Source organism: Bufo bufo, chromosome 2 (assembly GCF_905171765.1).
Source record: "Bufo bufo chromosome 2, aBufBuf1.1, whole genome shotgun sequence".
Classification (NCBI taxonomy): Eukaryota; Metazoa; Chordata; class Amphibia; order Anura; family Bufonidae; genus Bufo; species Bufo bufo.
In genome coordinates, this window is record NC_053390.1 from 281,196,451 (window position 1) to 281,221,022 (window position 24,572).

The 24,572-nt window shown below is 43.4% G+C and overlaps 1 protein-coding gene across 2 annotated transcripts in view; it reads right to left on the reverse strand.

The window, feature by feature from the left end:
- Positions 1-24,572, reverse strand: part of UBE3B (ubiquitin protein ligase E3B) — a 42,506-nt gene that overhangs the window by 15,394 nt on the left and 2,540 nt on the right. For both annotated transcript variants that reach the window (XM_040416592.1, XM_040416593.1), the window contains exons 2-18: positions 24,069-24,143; positions 17,730-17,898; positions 15,531-15,651; positions 13,399-13,458; positions 12,433-12,537; positions 12,239-12,335; positions 10,535-10,620; positions 6,197-6,279; positions 4,888-4,993; positions 3,918-4,038; positions 3,211-3,388; positions 2,751-2,920; positions 2,475-2,642; positions 2,138-2,309; positions 1,807-1,925; positions 1,392-1,506; positions 715-814 (exon numbers count right to left, since the gene is read on the reverse strand). In XM_040416592.1, the coding sequence (XP_040272526.1) occupies positions 715-814; positions 1,392-1,506; positions 1,807-1,925; positions 2,138-2,309; positions 2,475-2,642; positions 2,751-2,920; positions 3,211-3,388; positions 3,918-4,038; positions 4,888-4,993; positions 6,197-6,279; positions 10,535-10,620; positions 12,239-12,335; positions 12,433-12,537; positions 13,399-13,458; positions 15,531-15,651; positions 17,730-17,890 (1,962 nt within the window). In that variant the 5' untranslated portion in view covers positions 17,891-17,898; positions 24,069-24,143. The remainder of the gene's footprint in view (positions 1-714; positions 815-1,391; positions 1,507-1,806; positions 1,926-2,137; positions 2,310-2,474; positions 2,643-2,750; positions 2,921-3,210; positions 3,389-3,917; positions 4,039-4,887; positions 4,994-6,196; positions 6,280-10,534; positions 10,621-12,238; positions 12,336-12,432; positions 12,538-13,398; positions 13,459-15,530; positions 15,652-17,729; positions 17,899-24,068; positions 24,144-24,572) is intronic.

A 24,572-nucleotide genomic window follows, 5' to 3' on the forward strand; every position in this document is an offset into this window, starting at 1 on the left:
CAGTATCTCCAGTTCTATCTTTATTGATCATACTTAAAAGAATGTGTACACAAAAAGCCAGACAGCAACGTTTCGGCTACATGGTAGCCTTTATCAAGCTTGATAAAGGCTACCATGTAGCCGAAACGTTGCTGTCTGGCCTTTTGTGCACACATTCTTTTAAGTACGATCAATAAAGAAAGAACTGGAGATGCTGCCGTTACCTTCTGTCGATTGCTGATCTGTGGACTGCTGAGGATCTGCGGTCGTGGTTTGGCTGGTGCATTCCGGTGTGGTCGGTGAGGTCTGTGGGTGCTGCTCCTCAACTTTTGTTTGATACTGTGCTTAGGAGAGGTCATCAAGATCAGACTGGTGGCGTCCGATACTCGATAATCTGTTAGCCACACAAACTAACACAGTATGGAGCCAGAAGTAGACAGCTCCGTACACTGTAATGAGCGCTTGCATGTTACTACAGTTCAGCTCCCATTCACTAGAATGGGAGCTAAGCTGCAGTAATTCGGCAGGACCACTACACAGTGTATGGAGCTGTCTTCTGGCTCTGTTCACTGTGTCAGTTCTGGTCCTGCGGCTTGTACTAGCAGATGATTGTGGGGTGTCAGGTGTTGGCGCCTCATTGATCTGAAAACCTATCCTATCCTAAGGATAGGTTATCAGTGTCAAAGTCCTGGAAAACCCCTTTATTGTAGCGTATAAGGACGCAATGCCACATACATTTTTGTGAGGGATGACATGCGGGAGGTACTGAAGTAAGAGTTGGGCTCGTTTTCTCTCTTTGTCCAGTTCTTGGAAGAGCACAGCTGGTTTAAGATCTCTGTGTGGAGAAATAACAATCATAAATCCTAATGAATACAATCATATCCTGATACAAAGATATACAATGCCAGGACTAGTGAGCTTCATTATTCACAGCTTACAAACAAAGGAAGAAAGGTTAAACAGCCTGAATTCCGACAGATATATTGTAGAAAACGACCAGAGATATACAGCAGTTAGTGACGGCAGGACTAGGTATGTACTGGTTTGCAGCCTTTAACTGAAAACAAGAGTGCTCTTGTTCACTGACCGCAAGCTAATATTTTAAAAATGGTGAGGAATTGGCATATAACGTATATAAGATCCAGTTCAAATCTAGCCAGGAAGGACCGTATGTGGTCCGAAATGTGTTAGTAGTACGTTTTTCTCCTGCATATGGATTTTAACTGGATGTAAATAAAGCCTGATATTTTTCAATCAATACTGGATGCTGGATTACTAGTACATCTCATAAGCATGGTCTTTGCACCTCCATGCATCATGATCAGATCCAGGTGAGCGGGACTATGTTCTTATCTATCATCAGTGATTAAGCGTTAGTCATATAAAACCCCTTTTATTAGAAGCTAACTCACTTCCGCAACCAGTGTTCCTCTGGGGCAAATCTCCTCCGGCAATCTCTCTCATACAGGACCATGAGCCAGCCGTGCACAGAATGGAAAAGCTCCAGGGTTTCCCCTTTGGCATTCTCTACAAAGAATAAAAATTTTCACAATTTGCTTCAATGAGTTTAAAATAAGACAGAACTAGAAAAACAGTAGAAAGCTGATAATAAAAGTAAAAGCAGAGGAGTGGAATGGAGAAAGGTACTGGGATGCGATACCAGACACAGCCCATGGACAAGAGTGGCCACTTTGTCTGACGATCAAGACTAAAATCCTAGCACGTAAACTGTAATATTTAAAATAATTTTTAGCAATAGGATTTTATTTTGCAGGGAAAAGGTAGTATAATGGCTAGCTTAGACCAGCAATATTCCATCTGTCTTACCCAGAATACCATCCCAGATCATCTTGAACACAAAGCAGTTGAGAAATGCAGAGATAGTGACAAGTTCTTCCACTTTGAAGGATATCTGCTCCTCATACACCTCAATATCATCCAGAATCCTGACACAAAGACACACTAAAGCTATGGACATTGCAACATTCCAGTACAATTACAGCACGTAAAAATATGTGATCTTCTATGTTGTTTTTTAGTGTGATGTTATGGAAAGCAATACAGTTGTAATCTAAGTATTGTGTACTTTCATTGCTTCAATATAGAAAGTCAGCAAATAAAGGATTATCCATCAATTAAGTGAATGTTGGACACTCACGTAATTAAGTGCCTGGAGCAGTCACAGAAAAGGACAAGCATGGCCAAAAGCCTGCGGGACTCCTCAGTATCATTGCTCAAGCACTCCAGGAAAAGCTTCAACCCTCCTTGAGGTCCCAGTTCACAGATGAAAGCCCACAACTTGGGCAGAAGATCATCTAGGTAAGTTAGACCTACAGGAAAAAAATATGGCAGAACTCTACACATTGATACAAACTGGCCACACACATTTTACAGTTTAAAGTGAGGGAGCCCAGCGGAGCTGGTGTATTCAAGGAAACCCAGCTTTATAAAAGGTCCTCTGGTTATTCATACAGGACCAATGCAACGACACATACCTGTAAGAATCTGAAGCCGGATCTGAGTGAGGGTAGTAAGTGCAGTTTGGTACAACACACAGATATTGCATACTTTTTGCACCTCTTGAGAGTCCACTCTTTTGCCTCCAATTGGTTTCAATATATGACGAACTGAGGCCGATTTCTGGAATGCCCTTTTAAACAGGTCTGGAAGGAGACGTGCAAAGAGGCAATGTTTGGGAAAAGAGAAAATTGTAACAAAAGATCCAAAACCCTATATTCACTATATGTGCACCTGTTCTCCTTACAACTCACTTTTCATAGGTAAATTGTTCTGTGGAGACGAACTTGAGTTGGTCACAACAGACACATCTTGATTTTCTGCTAGTTTCTTACTGAGGACTTCCCGGAACAGGATGCGGATCATATGGACACCCCACAAATGCTGAAGCTGCTTGGTAAGCAATGGCATTGACTCGTTGAGACTGGAACATAATAAAGGAGAAAAAGCTGATCCAATAAGAGAAGTGACAAGACAGATGAGAAAGGGATGATATAGAGTAGACATAGAGCAGAGATAAGACAGTAATGCTACAGAACCAAGGGAGAAATAAAGACACAGAAGGTTATATGAATGGGGTTCATACATTTGAAACATAAAATAAATCCACAAAATGCCAAGTGATTTGATTCAGAGAATTCATGGAAAATACGGATAAAGTCTGAAAGGTTGAAACATCTCTATAAATACAGTGTATGCCGAGGGAAAACATACCCATAATCTACAGTCTGAGAGAACCAGCCTAATAGGGGGTGCCAGTGTGTAAGGTTGGATTTCTTCTGAGACACATACTGTTGGCAGTATGATAGCATTTGCGTGAGCACGCTCACAAAGTGACCTGTCTCTTCCTCTAAGACTTTCTCTGTCAGGTGGCCCAGGTGAATAAGATTACCTGAAAGTATTAAGGAAAATATTAAAATAAGTGGGAGAGTTTCTGAAAAACCACTTAACGGGCTCATCTCACAACGACAACCCCTTGTCTATCTTGGATGAATAAGCATGTTCATTTTACAGGTAGAACGAATTGCTGAATCAATGTTACAAGACTTCAACTGGAAAAGGAAAATCCAGACTGTTCACTGAAAAATATCCAATCATTATGGTGGTTTTAGGGTCCATTCACACATCCGTGTGTGTTTTGCGGATCCGCAAAACACGGACAGCAGCAATGTGCGTTCCGCATTTTGCGGACCGCACATTGCCGGCACTAATAGAATATGCCAATTCTTGTCCGCTATTTTTTTAGGGAACGGAATTGCGGACCCAGAAGTGCGGGTCCGCAATTCCGTATCCGGGCATCACATCGTGCTGCCCCATAGAAATGAATGGGTCAGCAATTCCGTTCCGCAAAATGCGGAACGAAATTGCGGATGTGTGAATGGACCCTTATTATCAGCCGATCATCACAAATAATACAGTACCTAGCAAGCAGAGGGAATGGCTTCCTTCCAGACAAACACATACGTCTCTGCACTGTTCTTCCCGACTCAGGAACAAAATGAATTTATGAAAGAGTCCATTAGACTCGATCACAGATAATCTCTGAAAAAAGAAAAACGCATAAGGGAAAAGAAACAGAAAAATATATGATGCATCATATCTTAATGTGAGGACTACAGTGAGCCTGCCCAGTGACATTACATTTGTGTTGCCAGAACTTTTCAATGTTAACAATCCTCCTCAAATTTTCTTACAATTTTATCTACAGCCATATATGTCTGGGGGCCATATCTTCCTCTACTGTGCTGAATATGCAAGAGTAAAGGTGGCCAAACACCATAGATAGCGGTCGGCTGAATGCTCATTTGGCTGACAGCTATCTCTTCCACCCTCCACAATACACCATGCACGTTTTCTCAATGGGAAGAAGGAAATAAGCCTCTGCTAGATGGAGGTTTATCTCCCTTGAAAACAAGATGATTTTATCATGCCCAAACCTTCCTCTCTGTAAGGCCTGTATTAAGCCTCATGCAGACGTCCATGGAACACGGTCCGTGAGATACCAGACTGGCATTGCAGAAGCGCACAGAGTCATTGGTTGCTATGACACCGTGCGCTCCTGCAATGCCAGTCGCCAGTCCGGTATCTCACGGACAGTGTTCCACGGACGTCTGCATGAGGCTTTAGACCTGTAGATCAGCATTTCCCGACAATTGCCTGCTTGTCACCGGAGGAGACGCCGATATTACATACAGCGACCTCCCCCACAGTATGGGGAGAAGCAATCACTAAAGCCATTACTCGTCCTCATACTGAATCATTTTTTGCTGGCAGCAAAAAATAGAAGCTGTTTTTCAAGTATCTGTTTTAGCAGATGGAAAGTCGGACACAGTTGCATGCATGAGGTGTAAAATCAATTTTCTCAAGTTCTGAAATGAGACATTTACTTACATCTGGGGTCAAGACTGATAGATGTGAAATCAAAGCAGGAACAGACATTATGTGAATGAGGAAGGAGCGGAGAAGATTGTCAGAAAATTGTGCGGCCAGCACCGGACTGGGAAAAGAAATCAAAAACTGATTACTATTCCAAAAAAATTCTTAAACAATACAAAAGTCACTATTCTACGCTAAACAAAATCAGGATGCATGCAACTAAAATGATATCCAAGCTAGAAAAAAAATGAAATTAATGTACTTTAGGCCTCATGCACACGACCGTTCCATTTGTGGATCCGCAAATTGCGGATCCACAAAACACAAAAGCCGCTCATGTGCCTTCCGCAATTGTAGAAATGCCTATTCTTGTCCGCAAAACGGACAAGAATTGGACATGTTAATTATTTTTTTGCGGGGCTATGTAACGGAGCAACGGATGCGGACAGCACACGGAGTGCTGTCCGCATCTTTTGCGGCCCCATTGAAGTGAATGGGTCCGCACCCGAGCCGCAAAAACTGCGGCTCGGATGCAGACCAAAACAAGGGTCGTGTGCATGAGGCCTTAAAGGGGTTTTGTCATCTCAGACAATGGGGGCATATCGCTAGGATATGCCCCCATTGTCTTATAGGTGCGGGTCCCGCACCGATATCGAGAACGGAGCCCCAAAAGTGAAGGAGAGCCCTCCATTCATTTCTATGGGGCCGCCGAAAATAGCCGAGCGCTGGCTCGGCTATTGCCGTCTGCCCCATAGAAATTAATGGGAGCATGGGCCGCGCATGTGCGGCACACTCCCATTCACTTCTAGGGGAGAGGCGGGGATTAGCGCTTGGTGGTGGACGGACCCCGGGAAATCTAGGGGTCCTCCAGCCACAGCGTTCCCCGCTCTGTTCTTGATATAGGTGCGGGTCCCAGCGGTGGGACCCGCACCTATCAGGCAATGGGGGCATATCCTAGCGATATGTCCCCATTGTCTAAGATGGGAATACCCCTTTAAGGACATGGACACCTTTGAGGGCAGTTTTTTTTTTATTACTGCATTCTTTTCATTTTGGGCTAAAAATAATTTTTGGTCTGCAGATACACTGAAAGTGAAAGCTGTAGAGGAAGTACTGTTAACAAACTTTTAATACAGACCAACTGTAAAGAGTAGAATGCCATAGTAAAAAAAATTATATAGATGTCCATAGCCTTTAAAAATATAGCTTTCATATCATTTCAGGCTATAGCCATAAAATGTCAAGATTAGATATATGTAATCAGTCACTGTTAACCAGCAACACTGTATACACCACCACACACAAGTATCAGAATGAATCATACCGCAAGGCCAGGGAAAACAATGCTGTCAATGTGGCTTTAGACAGAGATGGGCGTGATCGAGCCAGTCCATTGGTGAGAAGGATCTGAAAAAAGATATTTCTCAAGTTTTCTACCAAGAATCATATAATTGTCCATTACCCCAAATGGAAAGAAGTGCTAACCACACTCTAAATACAACATAAAAACTAATGATGGGAAATTCCATAGCTAATAATACAGGAAGGTACAAGTAGTATAATATTACATCAAATAAAGGGTTAAATAAAGATTTTTTTCTTAGGCTAGGTTCACATGGAGTATTTGAAAATATCCTGATGCGGAATCGGGATATGTGGTTTTTTTTTGCATGTGGTTTTTCCAACGTGTTTTTGGTGCGGTATCGGCGAGGATTTTCATTCCTGACCATCTTCAATAGAAATTCTGGACGCAAAATCCGCATCAGGAAAGGACAAGACACTTCTTTTTTGCTGCAGATTTTTTGTCCGGAATCCACACCCAAAATGCTCTGTGTGAACCTAGCCTTAGACGAAGACCATCAGCCTATCACACCCACAGTAGTTGACCCGCTGTGGCCAATGAAAGGCTATAGTATCATATGTCCATGTCGAGAGGCACCAGGACATAGAAACTGGTGGGAGAGGCCAGGCACATATTACTTTATACATTGGCCGGACAAGCCCTTTAACGTATATATGAGGAAAGACTTGCCGCTCATTCTCTTGGAGCCAATTTAAATATTATATTAAAGAACTTTACGATCAGCAATTGCCAAGTTATCCATTACAGAAATGACTTGCTTTAGGAGTAAGTGACAGAATACAGCGGGCATTAGTAGCAAATTCAAATACCCTGTTGATTGCGAACCTGTAGTTGCCAGAAGCAGAATACAGACATGGGTTTAATGATCAGTCTCAATCATTCAAAGAACGCAGGTTGATGTATGTGAGAGCTAGGTTTTTACCGTATATATAATGTATAAATCGTATTTTATATATATATACTTATAAATGACCACTAGAGGGCAGCTAATAAGCTATGTAAAGGCACATGTTCTTTGTTTCAAATTCATTGTGGGGGAAGGATGGAAAAGTTACCGTAGTTTGCAACATTTAAATGTACCAATAAAACTCAGGGCTGCAGTTGCAGAACCACTCTGATCTAGTTAAAGTATAACTGTCATTTTTTTTAATTTGCTAGTTTATTAGAGCTAGGCATGTATACCTGAGTTAGGCTACATGCACATCATCGTATGTGTTTTCTGGTCCGCAAATAAAAAACGGATGACATCCGTTTTTTTTGGCGGATCCATTGTAACAATGCCTAAAATGGACAAGAATAGGACATGTTCTATTTTTTTTGCGGGGCTACGGAACGGACATACTGACACAGACAGCACAAGTTTCAATGTGTCCGCATCCTATCCACAAAAAAACGGAACGGACACGGAAACAAACAATGTTCGTGTGCATGTAGCCTTAGTCTGTCAATGATTGTCAAAAGATCTGTAATTACCTTATAATAACAGCTTTCATTAATGTCCTCTTTCCCTTTCCACTGCTCCCTTAAAAGACAGTTGCTATGGCTTGTCTGTCTCTGGCTAAGGCTACTTTCACACTAGCGTTTTTTTGCGGATTCGTCATGGATCTGCAAAAACGCTTCCATTACAATAATACAACCGCATGCATCCGTCATGAACGGAACCGGTTGTATTATGTCTTCTATAGCCATGACGGATCCGTCTTGAACACCATTGAAAGTCAATAGGGGACGGATCTGTTTTCTATTGTGCCAGAGAAAACGGATCTGTCCCCATGGATTTACATTGTGTGCCAGGACGGATCCGTTTGGCTCTGCTTCGTCAAGCGGACAGCAAAATGCTGCAGGCAGCGTTTCGGTGTCCGCCTCCAGAGCGGAAGGGTGACTGAACGGAGGCAAACTGATGCATCCTGAGCGGATCCTTTTCCATTCAGAATGCATTAGGGCAAAACTGATCCATTTTGGACCGCTTGTGAGAGCCCTGAACGGATCTCACAAACGGAAAGCCAAAACGCGAGCGTGAAAGTAGCCCAAGATGACAGGAAGACGGAGGGGCGGTCCTTCACACTGCATGCCTGCATTAGGCTTCAGAGTGAGGAGGCGTGTCTCTTAGTAATCCAATCTGATTGGCTGGCAGGTAGCTGCTGACTACAGCAAGTGTGTATGGGAAGTGAGGGAAAGCAGTTTTGGCCTCAGAGGACTGGCAGAGGAGCCATCTTGAGAAGGTCCTCATATTGTAAATGTTTAAACAGCCGTAACTAAGGGAAAAACTCAAGGAAACAGTGGTATGTGAAGAAACTGAAGATTGCTTTATGCATAATGCTGCTGCAGCAGTAACATATGCTAAAATAGATTTTTTTTATAAAAACATGACAGTTACCCTTTAAGGAGCCAATTACCTCTTCCAAAGTAACACCCCTTTTGTCTACCTCATACCTGCTATTTAAGAAAATGTATCTTTAATAAAACACAGAAGTTTTGCATGAAAACAGCTTGTGTCTAGGTCTCATTGTGAAAGCTGTCTGAGCTCATACCTATACTTTTAAAGGGGTTATCCGAGTTATGAAAAAAAAATATATAGCACTGAATATCTGATATATAACTGAGCTAAGCAAGTTTTATGCAAAAAAAATATATATATTTCCTCATTTCCCTAAAACAATCTCTTCCCCTCCCCCTGCTCTGCTAAGGGAGTGAATACAAGAGCTGCCCTGAGTGACATGTCTGCCTGCTGGGAGACTCAGCAGCATGTTGTATGTGTAGGACTACAGGTCCCACCTGTATAATGACACTGCTAAGGGAGTGAATACAAGAGCTGCCCTGAGTGACATGTCTGCCTGCTGGGAGACTCAGCAGCATGTTGTATGTGTAGGACTACAAGTCCCAGCTGTATAATGACACTGCTAAGGGAGTGAATACAAGTGCTGCCCTGAGTGACATGTCTGCCTGCTGGGAGACTCTGCAGCATGTTGTATGTGTAGGACTACAAGTCCCAGCTGTATAATGACACTGCTAAGGGAGTGGATACAAGAGCTGCCCTGAGTGACATGTCTGCCTGCTGGGAGACTCAGCAGCATGTTGTATGTGTAGGACTACAGGTCCCACCTGTATAATGACACTGCTAAGGGAGTGGATACAAGAGCTGCCCTGAGTGACATGTCTGCCTGCTGGGAGACTCTGCAGAATGTTGTATGTGTAGGACTACAAGTCCCAGCTGTATAATGACACTGCTAAGGGAGTGGATACAAGAGCTGCCCTAAGTGACATGTCTGCCTGCTGGGAGACTCTGCAGCATGTTGTATGTGTAGGACTACAAGTCCCAGCTGTATAATGACACTGCTAAGGGAGTGAATACAAGAGCTGCCCTGAGTGACATGTCTGCCTGCTGGGAGACTCTGCAGCTTGTTGTATGTGTAGGACTACAGGTCCCAGCTGTACAATGACACTGCTAAGGGAGTGGATACAAGAGCTGCCCTGAGTGACATGTCTGCCTGCTGGGAGACTCTTCAGCATGTTGTATGTGTAGGACTACAAGTCCCAGCTGTATAATGACACTGCTAAAGGAGTGGATACAAGAGCTGCCCTGAGTGACATGTCTGCCTGCTGGGAGACTCTTCAGCATGTTGTAAGTGCAGGACTACAAGTCCCAGCTGTATAATGACACTGCTAAGGGAGTGGATACAAGAGCTGCCCTGAGTGCTGGGAGAAAACAGCAACTTGTAAGTGTAGAACTACAAGTTCCACTTATATAATGACACTGCTAATACACACAGGATCTTCCCCCTACCTGTAATGCTCTGCAGAACTTCTCTGTCAGCTCCTGTGCCCAGCATTTGTCTCCTCACTGCCTGTAGCTACACAGTAAACACTTCAGCCCTGAGTCTGTGCAGCTGAAGGGGTTAAGAATCCTAGCAGAGTGAAGGGGGCGTGGCCAGCACAGTGACGTTTAGTTTACAGGCTTGTAAACGACCTTTATCAAAGCAGGGAGAGAAGCTGACACTGAAACCAGCCACTGGAGATAAAGTGAGTGAATTGGAAAACTGTTATATTTGCCCAGTTAGGAGCATAGAAAGAACAAAAAAATAACTCGGATAATCCCTTTAATTGATTTGTCACCACACAAAGAAGACGAAAATCGTTAGATTGGTGATAACATGTAGACAAGCTGAGGGTGAATTTTGGGCAACTATTTATCCTCCCAGCCTTTGCCCTCACTATAACTTATATCAATCATGCTCAAACAATCCCATAATCCAGTGGCTCCAGAGGTGAACAAAGCCGACTTGTAACACCAGAGCATACCTGTAATACAGAATAGTAGCCTTTCTGATTGAGATGGCCCATGATATTTGCACATATATGGCTCATTGCAGGTCTCAGATTTTCTCCTACAAGAAACAAAGTGACAGAAAATGTAACACGAAATTAAAATTGTAGCAGCAAGACCAATCCCAAGGGGCAAAACATTCAAACTTTTGGTGCTCTAGACCAGGGATGCTCAACCTGCGGCTCTCCAGCTGTTGCAAAACTACAACTACCACCATGCCCTGCTGCAGGCTGATAGCAGTAGGCTGTCCAGGAATGCTGGGAGTTGTAGTTTTGCAACAGCTGGAGGACTGCAGGTTAGGCATCCCTGCTCTAGACGGTCCAGAACAAAAAATTATAATCTCAGTACAATACAATCTTACATGGAGGACCCATTTGATCAGACATCCAGACTAATGAAAGTACGAATGAATAAATACTGTCCCTGTTATTTCCTCTTAATTTTTATTACAGTAATACGTTTCAGACCCCAATGACAAAAGAATTAATATAGCCAGATGTGTTATGCTTGTGAAGAAGCACTTCCGCCGCATTGCAAAGTACGCATGTGGGGAGAGGCTGCCCAATACCTCTGGAGAACATAATATCAGGCATGTTGAAATCCAAGAGCTCAAAACTTTTTTCTCTTGATACCTACAGTCATGGCCAGATTCAGCTTAAAGATTAACTAAACTTTTATCCTAACTTTTAATATGTTGTCCCTAAAAAAGTATTTTCTATTTTTACCATACTTTTTCACCCCTAAAGCGCTGCATTCACTGGTGCGCTAAAAATCAGTTCTCCCTACACCGCTGAGCTGTCAGCGGTGTACGAAGTACTCATTTTATGAATGGGGCCGCAGCAGCGCACGGAGTACGGGCCGGAGCGTTCATTGCTGCTCCTGCCCGTGCTCCCTGGACTATTACTAACTGCTGGCATAGCACATGGGTACCCTGTACCCATGTACTATGCCAGGATTAGCTGAGCGGAGCTGGCTCCTGCTTCTGCCTGCTCCGCTAAGATAAGAGAACTGCGTGAGTACTGAGATAAATTTGATGCCTCTTTGGATTGTCTAAATATTAGAAAGGATTAGTAAACGTGCCCCATTGTCTATAACTCAGACAGTAATATCAACTCATTGGCATCATTCCAAGGGAGTCTGCCAACTCGATTATAGGGGTTATAAACATTATTTTTATGAATGCACAGTGCCTGGGCCCTGATGAAATAATAAAAGCACCTCCACTCACCTTTCCAGACCTATCTGATCCAGCACTGCCCCTCCTTCCTCTTTTCCACAATGGAGCCAATGACATATTGTGGTGTCTGCAAAGGTAATATTCCATATAATGCTAAAGCCAATCAATGGCCTTAACGGTGTATGACCCAAGACCACTGAGGCCAGTGACTGGCTTCAGAAGGGTACAGGACATCACCACTGCAGCCACAAAGATGCATCACTAGCTGCAGCCTGGGGAGAGGAAGGAGCAGCAGCGAAAGATGAACACAGGCTGGACCTGGTCCCCGCACTGCCTCTGCAGCTTCTGCCTGTACATGGATGTTTTCATCCGTGTACAGAGAGCAGCAGCAGCTGTGCGGGACCAGGAGCGGCGCACGGGAGTGGGGTAAGTATATTACCTGTGAGGGGCCCAGCACATGGGGGGGCTGTTTGTGAAATTGGATAACCCCTTTAAGTCTTACCTTTCCCTCTGCAGATCTTCCAGGTGGAGGTGTCTGTGAAGTTGACCAGCATGGTGAGGTAGAGAGTGATGATTTTGGAATCCTGAAGGATATCGGGCTGAACGGAGAACAGGACAAATATCCATCTTAAGTAAAACCACTTAAAACCCCAAAGATGATGTAATGCACAACAATCACTTTTTATATTTACTCACTTTTAGCATCTTAAGGTACTCGCAGCACAGCCAAAGAATGTCTTTAATTTGTTTTATCCACAAGAGAGTGAGGTCTTTAGACAACGCAAGAGAAACAAACCAGACCTGAAAGAGATATACTTCCATATACTATGCATATCCTTCAGGATATTATACATTTCATATAATGGAAACATGTAACACTGATAAGCATACAACTTTTTAAAGGGGTTGTCCAAGTACGCACTCCTGACCAATCTGACACTGCATCACGGGTGGGACATGAGCTGACGCAACCACCTGGCGCACAATGGCCCAGATTTACTAATCCTAAAGATGGCATAAGCTTAGACAGGTTGTCCAGATCTCCACCGGATTTATCACAGGGGCTGAGGCTGGATTATAAATCTAGTGCAGGGATAGACACTTTTCTCTGACTCTATACCAACTATTGGTTCACTTACTTTGAGACATTCTTTCATGCCAAAAATGGCACATATTAGGCCCCCTTCCCACTTTGCACTAAGCCCCTCCCGCAGTTGCTCAACTTTTTTTGACACATTTTTGGCGCAGACACATTAGTAAATCTGGGCCTACCATGCATGGGTGCCATTGATTTGGCAAGGACCCGCACATGATACTCACAGGGTGTTGGATAATTGCCCCGGTAATCGACTGAAATGCAGCATGATTACCTGGGTCAGTTACCAGGATCATTCATAATATTGTTCCTCATATCTAACCCAAAGATCGGGTGATGTACATGATCTATCCCTTATGTCTCAGATTAAACTGCAGAATTGGATATAGCACAAAATCCCACCCCTCCCACTAAGCCCCATCCCTTTTCATGGCACTTTGGAGAAATGCAGAGATGATTGCATTAATATGGCATGCACAATAATTTGCGAGTTTTTTTATGCCACAATACTGGAGTAAAACCGTTAGTAAATGTCCCCCATAAGGTTATAATCAATCAGGGCGTACCTTTGGTTCATTCTCACAGTCCATACTGTTAAGGATACAGCGACAAAGTTTTTCAAACCTCTACAAAAACAAACATTTGGGATAAAATCACTTGACTTTTATGCATTGGGAACAAGGATATAATACATAATAATGCAAGGTGCCATGCAATGAACGTCCATTGAGCATTATAATTTCCATTTGGATGGCCCCTTTTCTGGTTCCTCGAAGAACCGGCTATGAACGCCATATGCCATTTTATATACACCCGCCAATCAGCATTTAGCTCTTACACTCTGCACTGCATTGTGTTTTTTGAGTTACGGAATATACGTAAAAAGGTCAAGACGATACTTTCACCCACAGAGTACTAGGATCTGCTTTATTTTACAGAATTGAGGGGTTTCAAAGAGAGCGGCTTCCAAATGGCAGTGGTAAAAGCCAAACAAAGGTAGAGGTTGTGCCACTTATAACACGTATCCCCCTAGTCACAGGGTAGGAGATAAGTGTTTGATTGCTGGGGTCTAAACCGCTGGGGCCCCCAGTGATCACAAGAATGGAAGTGCTGCCAAACTGCCCCATGAGAATGGATTGGGAGTGCGCCTGTGCTGCAAGCGCTGTACTCTGCAGTCCCATAGAAGTGAATGGAGCGCCGGACACGCAGGTGCACTACTGCTCCATTCTCATAGGGTGGTTCGGCTGCACTTCCGGACCCCCTGTTCGCAAGATCGCTGAGGGCCCCCAGGGATCAAACATTTATTTCCTATCCTGTGGACTGGGCATAAGTATTATTAGTGGCACAACCTCTTTAATGTTGAAACACCAGACATATTATCCCCCCTCTCTGACACTGGATGTGAAAAGGCTCAAAATACTAGCTGGGCATCAGACAGATGACTTGGCGACCCAACCTTTCATTGCACAGTTGCATCTCTACACAACTCATGTCAGATTTAGGGGCTCTGTACTTGGAGAGTCGCAGTTTGCCCATCCCTGCACTATATGAACAGCATGTATTTTACACATGCATGTCAGTGCAACACAGTCTATGGAGGCGATGCTATCATATATCTGTTATGTTGTGCTATTCCTCTATTACTCCTACTAGAAATTTATGACTGAACTGCCATCTGGGTGTTCCCAGTTGGAGGCGCGTCCCTGCACAGTTTGACACTGTCCAATCAGTGCTGCCCTTGGCATCCTCTGCAGGAACCCCACTCCCACACTAGCAATACCCAGTTGGCAATTCAAAAATAAACTTGTAGTAGGAATAACAGAAGAGCAGTACAACACAGATTAGTATTGCACGGGGAATGTAAACAGATGTGTATAGAGAGGGATAGGTCCTCTTTAAATCTCCCGGCAAAGTCTGGTAGCTCTGTGGTTAGCTACGTACTTTCAAATCGGTGCTAGTTTCCTCCTGAGCTAGGCGATCCTCTATAATGTAGTGCTGAGCTCTAGTACAGTTCAATTGTTGCATATCAGTGTACCAGGCTTTGTGCAAACACTACAGCTTTCGCTGGCCGTATTATGCGGTGTAGTGTTTGCACAAAGCCTGGTACACTGATATGCAACAATTGAACTGTACTAGAGCTCAGCACTACATTATAGAGGATAACCTAGCTCAGGAGGAAACTAGCACCGATTTGAATATACGTAGCTAACCCTATGATACGTTGGTAGGTAATGGAATGTATTTATCTAGTTACCCACATTATCCCTGCTGTGATATTCAGCCAAGGCCCCAACTGGCCTTCAGAAACCTTGTGAGTGTGACTATACAAAAAGTAATACAATTATTATTTTGTGATCTTTAAATCAACATGCACACGGCCGTATGTATTTTGTGGTCCGCCAAAAATATGGATGCCGTCCGTGTACATTCCGTATTTTGCGGAATGGAACGGCTGGCCCCTAATAGAACAGTCTTATCCTTGTCCGTAATGCAGACAATAATAGGACACGTTCTATTTTTGCAGGACGGATATACAGATATACGGAAACGGAATGCACATGGAGTACCTTCCGTTTTTTTTTGCGGACCCATCGAAATGAATGGTTCCGCATGTGGTCCGCAAAAAACCCCCGAACGGAAATGGAAATAAATACGTTTGTATGCATGAGCCCTTAAATGAACATGCAGTATCACTCACCAATTTGTCTTCCGGTGTTCTGAATATCAGTAGTAGTTTGCGAGCCATCTTAAAGATAGAGAGAGCATTGACCTTAATGGATCCATTCTCTGTGCCTTCTAGAAAATCATCTGCTTCTCTCCTGTCGTCATCAAAAAGTGACAAACAGCACAGGGTTAATCAAGCTACAGCCAACTCAGCAGGTTAATCCAATCTGTCAGCTTCTGTTATCTCACATACAGACATTAGATCTGTCTGTATTATGTATGTGCACCCCTTTTCATATGTACAGCGCTATGGAATCAATGGCGCTTTAATGATAAATAATAATAATAATAATAATAATTAGATCATACGGAAATACGCAAAGCACCAGTGGCGGAACTGGAACTGACTGAGCCCCAATGCAAATTTGTGAATGGAGACCCCATCAGTCCTGTTAACGCAGTCCTCAGACTGGACCAAATAATGTACCTCTTTTTAACTCCTGCGGGCACCTCCGCTCTGAAATTGCACAGCGTCAATTCATAGTGCACTCCTACGCACACTATGTCCTTCCTGAAGATGTGCGCTGCCAGGACTTAGTGCAGTGCAAGCACCCAGAGAAGAAGACCAGGGAGCGGTGAGTAATACCAGTGCTAGGACTAAAAGCACCATATTCACTGCTCCCTGGGCCCTGAAAAAATAAATACATTTTTCCTCCTCCTGGGCCCCTTCCTGAGTTCGGGCCCCATAGCAGCTGCTTCCCCTGCTTCCATGATAGCTACACCCCTGGCGGCACCATAAATCGCAAGTAGCCTTATGATCTATTAGAAAAGAATGAACATGCCAAGGAAATGCCTTAATATGCCTGCTCAGGCAATCACTGGCTGCAGGGGTGACCCACCTCGGCCAGTGTTCAGCTATGCAGTCTTTTTAAGGCATTTCCTACTTGTTGAGACCAGATCCAGAAGTAGAGAGCAGCAGGGACCAGGGTAACAGAGGTACAACAGCGGATGGTCGAGGTATCACCTCTCTATGTTTTTAAGCCACTCTAACCCCACAAACATCAATTTTTGTTTAATTGGTAACCCCCTTAAATTTTACAAAGTGCAATGTTATACCATGTTTTAATATAGTTTGGGGGAATGAATCGTAGCTGTATCTCAGAATGGAGCTGCTATGCACACCTGCACCAAATGTATGAAGATGGAGCTCAGAATAATAAATTTGGCGCAAGTGAACCATGATTGTGCCTATTTCAGCACAAGTACACCTGGAGCGACATTTTAGCGATTTTTAAAAAAAAAAAAAGTCACACAAAAGTGATCCACTCTGAAACCCTGACCAAATTTCCCTCCAAATCTGCGGGTGGCGCTGGAAGGTGCAGTGATCAAAAAGTCGCAAGCAACTATTTGAAGGCAGAATTCTGGCGTGCACGGCGTGATAAATTCTCCCCTTTGTGTTCTCATTACATACCATTATCTACATCACAGCTTACTGTCTGTGAATGGAAACATTCAGGGGCACATTTATTAAGACCGGACGCTGGTCTTAATAAAGGCCCCTTGCCTGCGGTGGATTCACCAGAGTTATGAAGAGGCACAGGCCTCTCCATAACTTCAGCGCAAGACAGGCTTCCAAGACGGGCAGTCCCCTTCCCCGCCCACAATTTTAGAACTAGTGCAAGCGGGGCGAAGGCGCAGATAGTTAGACGGTTAGTTGCGCCGCCATCTGCACCTGATATACGCCTAATATAGGCGTATTTCAGCTTAATAAATTACCCCCTCAGTGTTTACACCCAGAGGCTGAAAAACCTCCCCTGATCATGTCCAGCTGGCACAGTTGTATGTTTAGTCAGTTGGACATGATTAGATTAAGTTTTCACAATCTGAATGTAAAGCAAGCAGTGTTCCTGAAAATGGTGAGGTAGACAAGTTGGTTAGTAGGTTGCAGAATGTTACATTAGTCTCTGATTACACTGGATTCTACAGGGGCTGTGAGGCAGATCAATGCAAAGCTCTTCACGATGAAGCTCCGCCCCCTGGACACTTGCAGTAGCAGAATTTAGGAGAATTAAAATTCATATCCACACTACTCCTTATGAGAAAAATTCCACAAAAGGTATGTTTGTCCTGCTCTCCCCAACCTCTACCTAGTGCTGTCAGCAGTTTAGTATGGTCAAAACTGCTGATAGACTCCCTTTAATTCACATTCACTGGAAGCTTTCAAAAACGTTACCTGATTTCACGCTGAAGTTGGCATCTACAAAGGAATCTTCTGATAAGCGCTTGGATCTTAACTGCAGCTCTCTCTCTTTCTTTGAGGCCTTTCCTTTCCTCACGTGCCTGCCTGGCCTTATCCAGAAACTGGGCCTTTGAAATCTGAGTTGCCCCAAACATCTTTTAAGCTGTAAAAAGCAAATATGAATACTAACACATAAATAACACACAAAATATTTACCATAAGATAGTAATAAATACAACCAAAATACTACGAACATAACGCTCATGACACACGATCATAAAAAGGTCCTCTATGAGGAGAACATCATCACAAAAGATAGTACAATCTGCAATCGGCATCTTATACAGCAGAAATATATACAGTACAGACCAAAAGTTTGGACACACCTTCTCATTCAAAGAGTTTTCTTTATTTTCATGACTATGAAGGCATCAAAACTATGAATTAACACATGTGGAATTATATACATAACAAACAAGTGTGAAACAACTGAAAATATGTCATATTCTAGGTTCTTCAAAGTAGCCACCTTTTGCTTTGATTACTGCTTTGCACACTCTTGGCATTCTCTTGATGAGCTTCAAGAGGTAGTCCCCTGAAATGGTCTTCCAACAGTCTTGAAGGAGTTCCCAGAGATGCTTAGCACTTGTTGGCCCTTTTGCCTTCACTCTGCGGTCCAGCTCACCCCAAACCATCTCGATTGGGTTCAGGTCCGGTGACTGTGGAGGCCAGGTCATCTGGCACAGCACCCCATCACTCTCCTTTATGGTCAAATAGCCCTTACTTTCAAAGTTTTCCCAATTTTTCGGCTGACTGACTGACCTTCATTTCTTAAAGTAATGATGGCCACTCGTTTTTCTTTACTTAGCTGCTTTTTTCTCGCCATAATACAAATTCTAACAGTGTATTCAGTAGGACTATCAGCTGTGTATCCACCTGACTTCTCCTCAACGCAACTGATGGTCCCAACCCCATTTATAAGGCAAGAAATCCCACTTATTAAACCTGACAGGGCACACCTGTGAAGGGAAAACCATTTCAGGGGACTACCTCTTGAAGCTCATCAAGAGAATGCCAAGAGTGTGCAAAGCAGTAATCAAAGCAAAAGGTGGCTACTTTGAAGAACCTAGAATATGACATATTTTCAGTTGTTTCACACTTGTTTGTTATGTATATCATTCCACATGTGTTAATTCATAGTTTTGATGCCTTCAGTGTGAATCTACAATTTTCATAGTCATGAAAATAAAGAAAACTCTTTGAATGAGAAGGTGTGTCCAAACTTTTGGTCTGTACTGTATATATACATATACACACATTTAAACTTCTGCTCTTTGTGGACTCAGTTGTACACAGGGAAAGGGAGATCAACAAAGAAAAATGTGCAGACGTCCACCTTCCACAGGGAAAGGGGGGTAATCAGTGACTGATCGTGTTCATCCCCTGTGTACAACTCAGTTCAGAAAAAGCAGAGATATAAATGTATAAATTGCAAGTTTTACTAATCTTTTCCTACAAAAGTATTTATCAATCTGCTCAGCTCCTCCTGCTCTATAACATGGTGCCTGCATGCACTGCATTATGTGGTGACAGGTCCTCTTCCAAGGGGTTATACAGGTCTAAAAAGGTGATAGCCCATGTGCTATCAATATCAGACTGGTGGAAGTCTGATCAGTTAATCGAAGGCACTGTAGCTCTTCAGCAAACATCTCATCCCCTTAGGCCTTTTTCACACGGGCGAGATTTCCGCGCGGGTGCAATGCATGAGGTGAAGGCATTGCACCCGCACTGAATCCGGACCCATTCACTTCAATGGGGCTGTGCATTGAGCGGTGATTTTCACGCATCACTTGTGCGTTGCGTGAAAATCGCAGCATGCTCTATATTGTGCGTTTTCCGCACAACGCAGGCCTCATAGAAGTAAATGGGGCTGCGTGAAAATCGCAAGCATCCGCGGATGCGGTGCGATTTTCATGCACGGTTGCTAGGAGACGATCGGGATGGGGACCCCGATCATTATTATTTTCCCTTATAACATGGTTATAAGGGAAAATAATAGCATTCTGAATACAGAATGCATAGTACAATAGGGCTGTTATAAGGGAAAATAATAACATCTACACAACACCTAACCCAAACCCGAACTTCTGTGAAGAAGTTCAGGTTTGGGTACCAAACATGCCGATTTTTCTCACGCGCGTGCAAAACGCATTACAATGTTTTGCACTTGCGTGGAAAAATCGCGCATGTTCCCGCGACGCACCCGCATCTTTTTCCGCAACGCCCGTGTGAAACCAGCCTTAGTTGCTTACCAGCCGCAGCTCTGTACTTTTGGTAATGAATGTGCCTGTTATTACAGGTCAGCCCTATTCACCTAAATGTGACTTAGCCGCTAGGAGCAGTAATACCACCCGTTCAATCAGCTGCTCTCCTGGGTAGCTGATATTGATGGCTTATTCCAGCAGTCAGCAAACTGCAGCACTCCAGCTGTTGTGGAACTACAACTCCCAGCATTCTCCATTCACTTCAAGAACAGCCATGCAAGTGTGCGTGCTGGGGTCATAATTTCAGCACAGCTGAAGTTCCAGAGACTATTCTATGAATAAGTCATCACATTTTTAAAACCTACATAATAACCCTTTGAGAATCAACAATACCTTTAACAACAGTAGTAAAAAATATGAACTGGAAAGGACGTTCAATAACCTTTCTTGTAATGCCATTAGGCCTACAAAGATCAGTTCCAAACTATGGAAGCTGGCTCTATAACAGATAGAAATTGCTCTGTATTAGGCCTCCTGCACACGACCGTTGTGTGCACCCGTGGCCGTTGTGCCGTTTTCCGTTTTTTTTTCGCGGACCCATTGACTTTCAAAGGGTCCGTGGAAAAATCGGAAAATGCACCGTTTTGCAGCCGCATCCGTGATCCGTGTTTCCTGGCCGTGAAAAAAATATGACCTGTCCTATTTTTTTCACGGCCAACGGTTCACGGACCCATTCAAGTCAATGGGTCCGTGAAAAATCACGGATGCACACAAGATTGTCTTCCGCGTCCGTGATCCGTGTCCGTGATCCGTGTCCGTTTTTTCCTATCATTTCAATGGCAAATTTGACTTAGATTTTTTTTTCATTTTTCATGTCTGTGGATCCTCCAAAAATCACGGAAGACCAACGGAAGAAAAAACGGGCACGTATCACGGTACAACGGAACCACGTTTTGCGGGACGTTAAAAAATACTGTCGTGTGCAGGAGGCCTTATTCTCAGTCCCTAGCTCAGATGCTAGAAAATCACTCCAGCTGGATGGCCCACAAACAACATCCACAGGATAGGTGGTTGTCAGACTACTGGGACCAACACCATTCTCAAGGGTGACTCCAAGTGTGCTGAATTTTGGCGCACGTCTCCATGAAAGTAGGAAAGTTGTGGCTCAACTCACCACTCAAAACAGAGACAGAAAAGTACGCCAGCCCTGGGGTGGCATAGAAATTAGACTGCTTTTATGACCTAAATTAGGAACAAAATAAGGCGCATCTACATTAATAGGTCAGAAAGTAGGTGCAAAAGTTTAACCCCTTAAGGACCATGGGATTTTCAATTTTTGCGTTTTCATTTTTCACTCTCCGCATTCCCATAGTCCTAACTTTTTTATTTTTCCATTCACATAGCCTTATGAGGGCTTATTTTTGCAGGACAAGTTGTACTTTCTAATGGCTTCATTTACGGTTGCATACCATGTAGTAGGGAGCGGTAAAAAAAATTCAAATTCTGATAAAGGTTTTTCTAAAAAAAATATTACACTGTACACTATGCGGTAAAATTGACCTGTTATCTTCATTCTCCAGGTCAGTACGGTTCCAACGATACCACACTTGTATAATTTTTTTTGCATTTTAATACAGAAAAAAAAAACTTTGAGGAAAAAAAATTTGTTTTTTCATATCCATATTCTGACCCCTATAACTCTTTTGTAGCTATGTGTACGAGGCTGTGTGAGGGCTCTTTTTTTTGCGGGACGATCTGTTCTTTTGAGTGATACCAATTTTAAGTGTGTGCGACTTTTTGATCACTTCAATTATTGGGTAGTTGAAGTGACAAAAAATGGCAAATTGGCTGTTTTTATTTTTTTTCCAGCTACACCATTTGCCGTATGCCATTAATATTGTTATATTTTAATAGTATGGGCATTATCGCACACGGCGATGCCCATGATGTTTATTTTTTTATTTTAAGGAAAGGGGGTGATTTGAAGATTTCGTTTTTTGTTTTTTTTATATTTGTACAAACTTTTTTTTATTTTATTTTTTTACTTTTTATAAGTCACCTTGAGTGACAATAACTGCCAATCATTCGATTGCCCATAGTATTCAGTGATGGCTAAATAGCCATCATTGAAGACCAGTGATGGTCAGTTCGCAGTGTTCGCCAGCGAACACATGCATTCTGCCATCTTTAGTAAGGTAGACTCACCCGTCCGGCGATGCACAGGTAAGCCCTTGCCTGTGCCGGAAGCCGGTCTGAAATCAAATGCAGTTACTGGGAGCAGGCAGTTCCGAGAACAGCCCGATGAAGGCCCCCGGACGAGCGAGTTCCACACATCAGACTCGCAGCGTGAGCATGAAGCTGCTCCGTCCTGACCTCCCAGTACTTACTGGGTTGCATAGCATTATATTGATTTATGATACTATGTAACCCTTAGTCTACATGCACACGACCGTATATGTTTTGCGGTCCGCAAAAAAAAAACGGATGACATCCATATGCCATTTGTTTTTTTTGGTGGATCCATTGTAACAATTCCTAAAACGGACAAGAATAGGTCATGTAATATATTTTTTGCGGGGCTACGGAAAGGACATACGGATGCGGACAGCACACGGTGTGCTGTTTGTATTTTTTGCGGACCCATTAAAATGAATTTGGTCTGCATCCCATCGGAACAGACACGGAAACAACAACGTTCGTGTGCATGCAGGGTGGATTTGATTTAAATCACTAGTCAGTAAGGCTTGATTTAAATGAACTTTTCATATTAGTTTGATTAGGTTGATTCTGCATTCATAGGTTTGTAGAAGTTAGGATTAAGGTATTTTTCTCAACTCTGTTCATGTTATAACATTTTTGCTGTGAAGAAGAGGCATGTGATCTCTGCTGAGTCAAATTCAGTTTTGAGAACTGCAAAAGTAAACCAAGCATCTGTGATAATATCTTATCCTGTGTGCATGTAGCCTTAGAGTTCTGGAATGCATTTTATAATGTTGTCAGTGTTATCCAATACATTCCAGAACTCTAAGGTCTCTTTTACACGGGCGTCATGTTTTTGGCCCGGATAAGATGCGGGTGCGTTGCGGGAAAATTCGCGATTTTTCAGCGCGAGTGCAAAACATTGTAATGCGTTTTGCACGTGCGTGAGAAAAATCGGCATGTTTGGTACCCGAACAGAATGCATAGAACAATAGGGCTGGAGGGGTTAAAAAAAAAAAAAAAAAAATAATTTAACTCACCTCAATCCACTTGTTCGCGCAGCCGGCATCTCTTCTGTCTTCTTCTTTGAGGAATAGGACCTTTGATGACGTCACTGCGCTCATCACATGGCCCATCACATGATCCATCACCATGGTGATGGATCATGTGACGGACCATGTGATGACCGCAGTGACGTCACCACAGGTCCTTTTCCTGTGCACAGCAAAGATGAAGACAGAAGAGATGCCGGCTGCGCGAGCAAGTGGATTAAGGTGAGTTAAATAATTTTTTATTTTATTTAACCCCTCCAGCCCTATTGTACTATGCATTCTGTATTAAGAATGCTATTATTTTCCCTTATTACCATGTTATAAGGGAAAATAATAATGATCGGGTCCCCATCCCGATCGTCTCCTAGCAACCGTGCGTGAAAATCGCACCGCATCCGCACTTGCTTGTGGATGCTTGCGATTTTCACGCAGCCCCATTCACTTCTATGGGGCCTACGTTGCATGGAAAACTTGCGTGAAAATCACCGCTCATGTGCACAGCCCCATAGAAATGAATGGGTCCGGATTCAGTGCGGGTGCAATGCGTTAACCTCACGTGTGAAAGGGGCCTAAGGATTACATAGCATCATAAATCAATATAATGTTATGCGACCCCGTCAGTGCTGGGAGGTCAGGACGGGAGCTGCTGCATACTCACGCTGCGAGTCCAATGCATGGAACTCGCTCGTCTGAAAGGAACCATACAGTCGTGTGCATGAGGCCTAAAAGAGAGGGTCCCAAGTCGGCCATATGAAAGGGTTGTCTTATTGAGTGCAACAGTGAACCCCATGTCGTAGTAAGTATAAAACAAGGCTCACCTTATTGTCTTCCTAATAGGAGAATTGTCTTGTGTACAACATTATGTCTGCTGGTGACTGCTCACCATCCGAGCTCTAAGACAGATAACAGACAGGTATAAAAAGGCAGAATATGTTAGATGGTTTTTCTTGGCACAGCTCCTGCATAGATATAAATAACAAGTTCATATCTGACTTTTAAGGCTCTTTCACACGAGTGTGTCCCTTGCGGGAATCACGCTCCGTGTAAGAGAGGGATCGTGCATTCTGGACTTAGGAATCGCAGGGCTTTATCATGATTGATAATGCTATGTGCCTCTGCAGGACCTTTCTGTAATGGAATCATACTGACAGCTTTATGTCTGTATGATCCTGTAGTAAGTCATGCAGAGACACACAGCATTATAAATCAGTATAAGGCCTCATGCACACGGCATGTGTGCAATATGCGGGCACCGGCCGTGTGCTCCCTGCATCACGGATGCGGACCCATTCACTTGAATGGGTCCACAATCCGGAGCTGCG